General features: G+C 51.7%; 1 protein-coding gene across 1 annotated transcript in view; it reads left to right on the top strand.

Annotated features, from left to right (window-relative positions):
- The first annotated feature begins 515 nt into the window (after nt 1–515).
- The window catches only part of LOC140493643 (prolactin receptor-like), a 56932-nt gene continuing 45374 nt past the window's right edge, over nt 516–12073 (top strand). Inside the window, exons 1-3 of the mRNA XM_072592316.1 lie at nt 516–635; nt 11329–11430; nt 11520–11652. Of these exons, the coding sequence (XP_072448417.1) occupies nt 11349–11430; nt 11520–11652 (215 nt within the window). The 5' untranslated portion in view covers nt 516–635; nt 11329–11348. The remainder of the gene's footprint in view (nt 636–11328; nt 11431–11519; nt 11653–12073) is intronic.

The raw sequence follows: 12073 nt of genomic DNA on the forward strand, positions 1-12073 counted from the left end.
TCACTGGGTTCATAATCCTGAATCCTAGCTTCAGATCCCACCATGAGAGACCACCAACCAAGAGGGAATTCAGTGACAAACTTGTTCAGTGTCAGGATTAGTGGTGCTGGAAGAGCACAGCAGTTCAGGCAGCATCCAAATAGCTTCGAAAGCCCTTTTGCCCGAAACGTTGATTTCGAAGCTCCTTGGATGCTGCCTGAACTGCTGTGCTCTTCCAGCACCACTCTAATGCAGAATCTGGTTTCCAGCGTCTGCAGTCATTGTTTTGACCTTGTTCAGTGTCACTCCATTGTGTTGGGTGCCTCACTCATTGTTTTGCTCTCTCTCCCTGTAGGAAAAACATAAGATTTTATTACCGATTTTCAACTAACAAATAAATCCTTTAAGATGGTTGCTACGGCAGCAAAAGACATCTGGTCACCATAGATACAGGACAGTATAACAACCAATCCAGAGTAAGACTTGTTGCCTAAGTCGGACCTTCCATAAAGTGTGGCAGGGATCCTTCAGTTGGTCTCCCTCAGGAACACACTCCGAAAACCAGCTCCGAACCATCCATCAACCTGACCGGGGAAACCAAGCAAGGGATTCCAGTCTGAGGAAGGGACAGAGGGAAGACTGACATTGGCACCAAGGTTAATAGGATGACAAAAGTAAATCGGAGTGGTGAGAGCTAGAATACAAGAAGTGACTTTGAGAGAGAGAGAAATAGAGTATTGTGTGTGGTTCTCGAATCCACATTATAGGAGGGATAAGATAGCACTGGGGAGGGGGACAGAGGGAGACTGACCAGGGTGTGATAGCACTGGGACAGGGGACAGAGGGAGACTGACCAGGGTGTGATAGCACTGGGGAGGGGACAGAGGGAGACTGACCAGGGTGTGATAGCACTGGGAGAGGGGACAGAGGGAGACTGACCAGGGTGTGACAGCACTGGGAGAGGGGACAGAGGGAGACTGACCAGGGTGTGATAGCACTGGGAGAGGGGACAGAGGGAGACTGACCAGGGTGTGATAGCACTGGGAGAGGGGACAGAGGGAGACTGACCAGGGTGTGATAGCACTGGGAGAGGGGACAGAGGGAGACTGACCAGGGTGTGATAGCACTGGGGCAGGGACAGAGGGGGACTGACCAGGGTGTGATAGCACTGGGAGAGGGGACAGAGGGAGACTGACCAGGGTGTGATAGCACTGGGAGAGGGGACAGAGGGAGACAGACCAGGGTGTGATAGCACTGGGAGAGAGGACAGAGGGAGACTGACCAGGGTGTGATAGCACTGGGACAGGGGACAGAGGGGGACTGACCAGGGTGTGATAGCACTGGGAGAGGGGGCAGAGGGAGACTGACCAGGGTGTGATAGCACTGGGAGAGGGGACAGAGGGAGACTGACCAGGGTGTGATAGCACTGGGAGAGGGGACAGAGGGAGACTGACCAGGGTGTGATAGCACTGGGAGAGGGGGCTGAGGGAGACTGACCAGGGTGTGATAGCACTGGGAGAGGGGACAGAGGGAGACTGACCAGGGTGTGATAGCACTGGGAGAGGGGGCTGAGGGAGACTGACCAGGGTGTGATAGCACTGGGAGAGGGGACAGAGGGAGACTGACCAGGGTGTGATAGCACAGGGGAGAGGGGGCTGAGGGAGACTGACCAGGGTGTGAGCTGGGCGGGAGAGTTTCAGTTATGAAGCGAGTTTGGATAGACTGGGATTGTTTCCCTTAGAGCAGGGCAGATTGAGGGGGGATGTGATTGAGGGGGAATGTGATTGAGGGGGATGTGATTGAGGGGAATGTGATTGAGGGGGGAATGTGATTGAGGGGAATGTGATTGAGGGGGAATGTGATGAGGGGGATGTGATTGAGGGGAATGTGATTGAGGGGAATGATTGAGGGGAATGTGATTGAGGGGGAATGTGATTGAGGGGGGATGTGATTGAGGGATGTGATTGAGGGATGTGATTGAGGGGGATGTGATTGAGGGGGGATGTGATTGAGGGGATGTGATTGAGGGGGAATGTGATTGAGGGGGAGTTGGGGAATGTGATTGAGGGGAATGTGATTGAGGGGATGTGATTGAGGGGGAGTGATTGAGGGGATGTGATTGAGGGGGATGTGATTGAGGGGGAATGTGATTGAGGGGGATGTGAGGGGGATGTGATTGAGGGGGATGTGATTGAGGGGATCTGTGATTGAGGGGATGTGATTGAGGGGATGTGATGGGGGATTGATTGGGGATGTGATGGATGTGATTGAGGGGATTGTGATTGAGGGGGGATGTGATTGAGGGGGAATGTGATTGAGGGATGTGGGGGGAATGTGATTGAGGGGGATGTGATTGAGGGGGGAATGTGATTGAGGGGAATGTGATTGAGGGGAATGTGATTGAGGGGGGAATGTGATTGAGGGGAATGTGATTGAGGGGGAATGTGATTGAGGGGATGTGATTGAGGGGGGAATGAGGGGGATGTGATTGAGGGGGGAATGTGATTGAGGGGGAGTGATTGAGGGGGAAGTGCATTGAGGGGGATGTGATTGAGGGGGGAATGTGATTGAGGGGGGATGTGATTGAGGGGGATGTGATTGAGGGGGGAATGTGATTGAGGGGGAATGTGATTGAGGGGGAATGTGATTGAGGGGGATGTGATTGAGGGGGATGTGATTGAGGGGGGAATGTGATTGAGGGGGATGTGATTGAGGGGGGAATGTGATTGAGGGGGATGTGATTGAGGGGGGAATGTGATTGAGGGGGATGTGATTGAGGGGGGAATGTGATTGAGGGGGATGTGATTGAGGGGGAATGTGATTGAGGGGGAATGTGATTGAGGGGAATGTGATTGAGGGGGAATGTGATTGAGGGGGGAATGTGATTGAGGGGGATGTGATTGAGGGGGAATGTGATTGAGGGGAATGTGATTGAGGGGGGAATGTGATTGAGGGGAATGTGATTGAGGGGAATGTGATTAAGGGGGAATGTGATTGAGGGGAATGTGATTGAGGGGAATGTGATTGAGGGGGGAATGTGATTGAGGGGGATGTGATTGAGGGGGGAATGTGATTGAGGGGGATGTGATTGAGGGGGGAATGTGATTGAGGGGGATGTGATTGAGGGGGGAATGTGCTTGAGGGGGATGTGATTGAGGGGGGAATGTGATTGAGGGGGATGTGATTGAGGGGGGAATGTGATTGAGGGGGATGTGATTGAGGGGGGAATGTGATTGAGGGGGATGTGATTGAGGGGGAATGTGATTGAGGGGAATGTGATTGAGGGGGAATGTGATTGAGGGGGATGTGATTGAGGGGGAATGTGATTGAGGGGGATGTGATTGAGGGGAATGTGATTGAGGGGGAATGTGATTGAGGGGGAATGTGATTGAGGGGTTGTGATTGAGGGGAATGTGATTGAGGGGGATGTGATTGAGGGGAATGTGATTGAGGGGAATGTGATTGATGGGGGAATGTGATTGAGGGGGATGTGATTGAGGGGGGAATGTGATTGGAGGGGGATGTGATTGAGGGGGGAATGTGATTGAGGGGGAGTGATTGAGGGGAATGTGATTGAGGGGAATGTGATTGAGGGGGGAATGTGATTGAGGGGGATGTGATTGGGGGGGAATGTGATTGAGGGGGATGTGATTGAGGGGGGAATGTGATTGAGTGGGATGTGATTGAGGGGAATGTGATTGAGGAGGAATGTGATTGAGGGGGATGTGATTGAGGGGGATGTGATTGAGGGGAATGTGATTGAGGGGGATGTGATTGAGGGGGATGTGATTGAGGGGGAATGTGATTGAGGGGATGTGATTGAGGGGGATGTGATTGAGGGGAATGTGATGAGGAGGGATGTGATTGAGGGGGATGTGATTGAGGGGAATGTGATTGAGGGGAATGTGATTGAGGGGGATGTGATTGAGGGGGGAATGTGATTGAGGGGGATGTGATTGAGGGGAATGTGATTGAGGGGAATGTGATTGAGGGGGGATGTGATTGAGGGGAATGTGATTGAGGGGGGGTGATTGAGGGGGATGTGATGAGGGGATGTGATTGAGGGGGAATGTGATTGAGGGGGATGTGATTGAGGGGAATGTGATTGAGGGGGATGTGATTGAGGGGGATGTGATTGAGGGGGGATGTGATTGAGGGGATGTGATTGAGGGGGATGTGATTGAGGGGGAATGTGATTGAGGGGTATGTGATTGTGGGGGAATGTGATTGAGGGGGATGTGATTGAGGGGATGTGATTGAGGGGATGTGATGTGGGGGGATGTGATTGAGGGGGTGTGATTGAGGGGGATGTGATTGAGTGGGATGTGATTGTGGGGAATGTGATTGAGGGGGATGTGATTGAGGGGATGTGATGAGGGGGAATGTGATTGAGGGGGGAATGTGATTGAGGGGGATGTGATTGAGGGGGAATGTGATTGAGGGGATGTGATTGAGGGGGGAATGTGATTGAGGGGGAATGTGATTGAGGGGGGATGTGATTGAGGGGGAATGTGATTGAGGGGAATGTGATTGAGGGGGATGTGATTGAGGGGGAATGTGATTGGGGGGAATGTGATTGAGGGGGAATGTGATTGAGGGGGATGTGATTGAGGGGGAATGTGATTGAGGGGAATGTGATTGAGGGGGGATGTGGTTGGAGGGGAATGTGATTGAGGGGGATGTGATTGAGGGGGATGTGATTGGGGGGGATGTGAGTGAGGGGGAATGTGATTGAGGGGGTGTGTTGAGGGGGGGATGTGATTGGGGGGGATGTGATTGAGGGGGGAATGTGATTGAGGGGGATGTGATTGAGGGGGGATGTGATTGAGGGGATGTGATTGAGGGATGTGATTGAGGGGGATGTGATTGAGGGGGAATGTGATTGTGGGGGATGTGATTGAGGGGGAATGTGATTGAGGGGGATGTGATTGAGGGGGGATGTGATTGGGGGAATGTGGTTGAGGGGGAATGTGATTGAGGGGAATGTGATTGAGGGGGAATGTGATTGAGGGGGTGTGATTGAGGGGGGTGGTGATTGAGGGGGAATGGGTTGAGGGGAATGTGATTGTGGGGGGATGTGTTGAGGGGGGAATGTGATTGGGGGGGATGTGATTGGGGGGATGTGATTGAGGGGATGTGATTGAGGGGAATGTGATTGGGGTGGGGGGGGGATGGTGATTGGGGATGTGATTGAGGGGGATGTGATTGAGGGGGAATGTGATTGAGGGGATGTGATTGAGGGGGAATGTGATTGAGGGGGATGTGATTGAGGGGGAATGTGATTGAGGGGGATGTGATTGAGGGGGGAATGTGATTGAGGGGGATGTGATTGAGGGGGGATGTGATTGGGGGGATGTGATTGAGGTGGGGTGTGATTGGAGGGGGAATGTGATTGGGGGGATGTGATTGAGGGGAATGTGATTGAGGGGGATGTGATTGAGGGGGATGTGGTTGGGGGGGATGTGATTGGGGGAATGTGTGGGGGGATGTGATTGAGGGGGGATGTGATTGAGGGGGATGTGATTGAGGGGGTGTGATGGGTGGATGTGTTGAGGGGGGATGTGATTGAGGGGGGATGTGATTGAGGGGGATGTGATGAGGAGGATGTGATTGAGGAGGGATGAGATTGAGGGGAATGTGATGTAAGGGGGATGTGATTGAGGGGAATGTGATTGAGGGGAATGTGATTGAGGGGAATGTGATTGAGGAGGGATGTGATTGAGGGGAATGTGATTGAGGGGGATGTGATTGAGGGGGAATGTGATTGAGGGGGAATGTGATTGGGGGATGTGATTGAGGAGGGATGTGATTGAGGGGAATGTGATTGAGGGGGAATGTGATTGAGGGGAATGTGATTGAGGGGGATGTGATTGAGGGGGATGTGATTGAGGGGGAATGTGATTGAGGGGGGAATGTGATTGAGGGGGGAATGTGTTGTGAGGGGATGTGATTGAGGGGTATGATTGAGGGGGAATGTGATTGAGGGGGATGTAATTGAGGGGGGATGTGATTGTGGGGGAATGTGATGGAGGGGGATGTGATTGAGGTGGGATGTGATGGGGGATGTGATTGAGGTGGAATGTTAATGAGGGGGATATGATTGAGGGGGGAATGTGATTGAGGAGGGAATGTGATTGAGGGGGAATGTGATTGAGGAGGGATGTGATTGAGGGGGATGTGATTGAGGGGGATGTGGTTGAGGGGGATGTGATTGAGGGGGATGTGATTGAGGGGAATGTGATTGAGGGGGGATGTGATTGAGGGGAATGTGATTGAGGGGGATGTGATTGGGGGATGTGATTGAGGGGATGTGATTGAGGGGATGTGATTGAGGGGGATGTGATTGAGGGGGGATGTGATTGAGGGGGATGTGATTGAGGGGGGATGTGATTGAGGGGGATGTGATTGAGGGGGATGTGATGAGGGGGATGTGATTGAGGGGGATGTGATTGAGGGGGTTGTGATTGAGGGGGAATGTGATTGAGGGGATGTGATTGGGGGGAATGTGATTGAGGGGATGTGATTGTGGGGGGAATGTGATTGAGGTGGGATGTGATTGAGGGTGGGGATGTGATTGAGGGGGAATGTGATTGGGGGGAATGTGGTTGAGGGGGATGTGATTGAGGGGGAATGTGATTGGGGGAATGTGTTGAGGGGGATGTGATTGGGGGGGATGGTGTTGAGGGGATGTGATTGGGGGGGATGTGTTGAGGGGGATGTGATGAGGGGAATGTGATTGAGGGGGAATGTGATTGAGGGGGATGTGATTGAGGGGGGAATGTGATTGGGGGGATGTGATTGAGGGGGGAATGTGATTGAGGGGATGTGATTGAGGGGAATGTGTTGAGGGGATGTGATTGAGGGGGGATGTGATTGGGGGATGTGATTGAGGGGGATGTGATTGAGGGGGAATGTGATTGAGGGCAATGTAATTGAGGGGGGAATGTGATTGAGGGGAATGTGATTGAGGAGGGATGTGATTGAGGGGGATGTGATTGAGGGGGATGTGATTGAGGGGGGATGTGATTGAGGGGGAATGTGAGTGAGGGGGGAATGTGATTGAGGGGAATGTGATTGAGGGGGATGTGATTGAGGGGGGAATGTGATTGAGGGGGATGTGATTGAGGGGGAATGTGATTCAGGGGAATGTGATTGAGGGGGGATGTGATTGAGGGGAATGTGATTGAGGGGGGATGTGATTGAGGGGAATGTGATTGAGGGGGATGTGATTGAGGGGGGATGTGATTGAGGGGGATGTGATTGAGGGGGAATGTGATTGAGGGGAATGTGATTGAGGGGGATGTGATTGAGGGGGGAATGTGATTGAGGGGGATGTGATTGAGGGGGGAATGTGATTGAGGGGGATGTGATTGAGGGGGAATGTGATTGAGGGGATGTGATTGAGGGGGGATGTGATTGAGGGGAATGTGATTGAGGGGGATGTGATTGAGGGGGAATGTGATTGAGGGGAATGTGATTGAGGGGGATGTGATTGAGGGGGATGTGATTGAGGGGATGTGATTTGAGGGGGGAATGTGATTGAGGGGGAATGTGATTGAGGGGGATGTGATTGAGGGGGAATGTGATTGAGGGGGAATGTGATTGAGGGGAATGTGATTGAGGGGGGAATGTGATTGCGGGGGGATGTGATTGAGGGGGGGATGTGATTGAGGGGAATGTGATTGAGGGGGATGTGATTGAGGGGGAATGTGATTGAGGGGGATGTGACTGAGGGGAATGTGATTGAGGGGGAATGTGATTGAGGGGAATGTGATTGAGGGGGATGTGATTGAGGGGGGAATGTGATTGAGGGGGAATGTGATTGAGGGGGAATGTGATTGAGGAGGATGTGATTGAGGAGGGATGAGATTGAAGGGGAATGTGATTAAGGGGGATGTGATTGAGGGGGATGTGATTGAGGGGAATGTGATTGAGGGGAATGTGATTGAGGGGGGGAATGTGATTGAGGGGGAATGTGATTGAGGGGAATGTGATTGAGGGGGGAATGTGATTGAGGGGGGATGTGATTGAGGGCGATGTGAATGAGGGGGATGTGATTGAGGGCGGATGTGATTGAGGGGATGTGATTGAGGGGGGAATGTGATTGAGGGGAATGTGATTGAGGGGAATGTGATTGAGGAGGGATGTGATTGAGGGGAATGTGATTGAGGGGGATGTGATTGAGGGGGAATGTGATTGAGGGGGAATGTGATTGAGGGGAATGTGTTGAGGAGGGATGTGATTGAGGGGAATGTGATTGAGGGGGAATGTGATTGAGGGGAATGTGATTGAGGGGGATGTGATTGAGGAGGGATGTGATTGAGGGGGAATGTGATTGAGGGGGGAATGTGATTGAGGGGGGAATGTGATTGTGAGGGGAATGTGATTGAGGGGATATGATTGAGGGGGAATGTGATTGAGGGGGATGTGATTGAGGGGGATGTGATTGAGGGGGATGTGATTGAGGGGGAATGTGATTGAGGGGGATGTGATTGAGGAGGGATGTGATTGAGGGGAATGTGATTGAGGTGGAATGTTAATGAGGGGGGATATGATTGAGGGGGGAATGTGATTGAGGAGGGAATGTGATTGAGGGGGGGAATGTGATTGAGGAGGGATGTGATTGAGGGGGGATGTGATTGAGGGGGAATGTGATTGAGGGGGGATGTGATTGAGGGGGAATGTGATTGAGGAGGGATATGATTGAGGGGGAATGTGATTGAGGGGAATGTGATTGAGGGGGGATGTGATTGAGGGGGATGTGATTGAGGGGGAATGTGATTGAGGGGGGATGTGATTGAGGAGGATGTGTTTGAGGAGGGATGTGATTGAGGAGGATGTGATTGAGGGGGATGTGATTGAGGGGAATGTGATTGAGGGGAATGTGATTGAGGGGGATGTGATTGAGGGGGAATGTGATTGAGGGGGATGTGATTGAGGAGGGATGTGATTGAGGGGAATGTGATTGAGGGGGATGTGATTGAGGGGGAATGTGATTGAGGGGGAATGTGATTGAGGAGGATGTGATTGAGGGGATGAGATTGAAGGGGAATGTGATTAAGGGGGATGTGATTGAGGGGATGTGATTGAGGGGAATGTGATTGAGGGGAATGTGATTGAGGGGGAATGTGATTGAGGGGAATGTGATTGAGGGGGGAATGTGATGAGGGGAATGTGATTGAGGAGGGATGTGATTGAGGGGGATGTGATTGAGGGCGGATGTGATTGAGGGGAATGTGATTGAGGGGAATGTGATTGAGGGGAATGTGATTGAGGAGGGATGTGATTGAGGGGAATGTGATTGAGGGGGAATGTGATTGAGGGGAATGTGATTGAGGGAATGTGATTGAGGAGGGATGTGATTGAGGGGAATGTGATTGAGGGGGATGTGATTGAGGGGAATGTGATTGAGGGGAATGTGATTGAGGAGGGATGTGATTGAGGGGAATGTGATTGAGGGGGATGTGATTGAGGAGGAATGTGATTGAGGGGGATGTGATTGAGGGGTAATGTGATTGAGGGGAATGTGATTGAGAGGGATGTGATTGAGGGGAATGTGATTGAGGGGGAATGTGATTGAGGGGGATGTGATTGAGGGGGATGTGTTGAGGAGGGATGTGATTGAGAGGGAATGTGATTGAGGGGGAATGTGATTGAGGGGATGTGATTGAGGGGGGAATGTGATTGAGGGAGAATGTGATTGAGGGGAATGTGATTGAGGGGGATGTGACTGAGGAGGGATGTGATTGAGGGGAATGTGATGAGGGGGGAATGTGATTGAGGGGGGAATGTGATTGTGAGGGGAATGTGATTGAGGGGATATGAGTGAGGGGGAATGTGATTGAGGGGGATGTGATTGAGGGGGATGTGATTGAGGGGGAATGTGATTGAGGGGAATGTGATTGAGGTGGAATGTTAATGAGGGGGGATATGATTGAGGGGGGAATGTGATTGAGGAGGGATGTGATTGAGGGGGGAATGTGATTGAGGAGGGGTGTGATTGAGGGGGGATGTGATGAGGGGAATGTGATTGAGGGGGATGTGATTGAGGGGGATGTGATTGAGGTGGGATATGATTGAGGGGGAATGTGATTGAGGGGGAATGTGATTGAGGGGGAATGTGATTGAGGGGGGATGTGATTGAGGGGGATGTGATTGAGGGGGAATGTGATTGAGGGGGATGTGATTGAGGAGGATGTGATTGAGGAGGGATGTGATTGAGGGGATGTGATTGTGGAGGATGTGATTGAGGAGGGATGTGATTGAGGAGGATGTGATTGAGGGGGATGTGATTGAGGGATGTGATTGAGGGAATGTGATTGAGGGGGATGTGATTGAGGGGGGATGTGATGAGGAGGATGTGATTGAGGAGGATGTGATTGAGGGGGGATATTATTGAGGGGGAATGTGATTGAGGAGGATGTGATTGTGGGGAATGTGATTGAGGGGGAATGTGATTGAGGGGGAATGTGATTGAGGAGGGATGTGATTGAAGGGAATGTGATTGAGGGGGAATGTGATTGAGGGGGGATGTGATTGAGGAGGGATGTGATTGAGGGGGATGTGATTGAGGGGGATGTGATTGAGGAGGATGTGATTGAGGGGAATGTGATTGAGGGGGGATGTGATTGATGGGGAATGTGATTGAGGGGGAATGTGATTGAGGGGGGATGTGATTGAGGTGGGATGTGATTGAGGGGGATGTGATTGAGGGGGATGTGATTGAGGAGGATGTGATTGAGGGGAATGTGATTGAGGGGGGATGTGATTGAGGGGGATGTGATTGAGGGGGATGTGATTGAGGGGGGATGTGATTGAGGAGGGATGTGATTGAGGGGTTGTGATTGAGGGGGATGTGATTGAGGGGGGATGTGATTGAGGGAGGATGTGATTGAGGGGGATGTGATGAGGGGGATGTGATTGAGGGGGATGTGATTGAGGGGGGATGTGATTGAGGGGGATGTGATTGAGGAGGGATGTGATTGAGGGGGATGTGATTGAGGGGGATGTGATTGAGGGGAATGTGATTGAGATGGTTAATCTCTGAGGGACCAAGATAAAGCAGAGAGGAAGGAACATTTGCCCTTGGTTCAGGGATCGATGATGCGAGGGGGGAGGGGAGGGGAGGGGATGGGTGTAGATTTAAGGGAAGGGTCCGAGGTGTCCAAAATAGGATTACAATAATTAGGTAATTGTTTTTGATGGAAACTGACTCAATGGGCTGAAGGGCCTTTCTCAGTGTTGTTGAACATGATAGAGAGAGAGAGAAAGAGGGTTGGGGAGAGAGAGAGAGAGAGAAGCAGGGGTAAAGAGGGTTGGTTCTGATGTTGTTTGGATCTTCCTTTACAGTGAGGTGCTGAGAGTGGGGAATGATAGGAGTGGTGTTACCCATGGGGCTGTCCGTCCTCTTCATATTCCTCATTCTCCTCAGATACCCACCTCATGCTGCAGGTATGTTGAGTGACTCCAGTCTCCTCTTCACCATGTCCCCACTCTGGCCCCATGCTCTACACTCATTGGCTGTTCTCTCACTCCACCAGCTGTGTCTGCCCCTGGCAAACCCCGGCTCGCTCTTTGCCGGTCACCTGACAAAGAGACCTTCACCTGTTGGTGGGAACCTGGGGAAGATGGAGGATTAGTGACCAACTACTCGCTGTGGTACAGTGTCGAGGGGTAAGTGTGTGAGCATGGACCAGCTCCTCAATGCAAGTCCGACAGATCATAGACAGACAGACAGACAGAAGAGAGGGAGGGAGGGAGGAGAGAGATGGAGGGGGTGTGAGAGAGAGGAAGGGAGGGAGGGTGAGCCAGGCAATGGCGTTTGTGGATGTCCCTTTTCCCTAACTAGCTGAGGATTTCTCTTTTCTGCAAGGTCTATCCCTCACTGATTGAAATCGATGTTAGATGCCAAACTTTGATTTATGAAGCAACTCACAATCATCTGCAAACCTTGCCATTTTAACTCTCTGCTTGTCCACAGAAGTTCTCACTACTTCACAGAATGCTCTACAACAGGCCGTTCAGCCCATCGAGTCCACACCAACCCTCTGAAGAGGAGCATCCCACCCAGACCCACCCCTATCCCTGTATTTCC

This window comes from Chiloscyllium punctatum, chromosome 2 (assembly GCF_047496795.1).
Source record: "Chiloscyllium punctatum isolate Juve2018m chromosome 2, sChiPun1.3, whole genome shotgun sequence".
Lineage (NCBI taxonomy): Eukaryota > Metazoa > Chordata > Chondrichthyes > Orectolobiformes > Hemiscylliidae > Chiloscyllium > Chiloscyllium punctatum.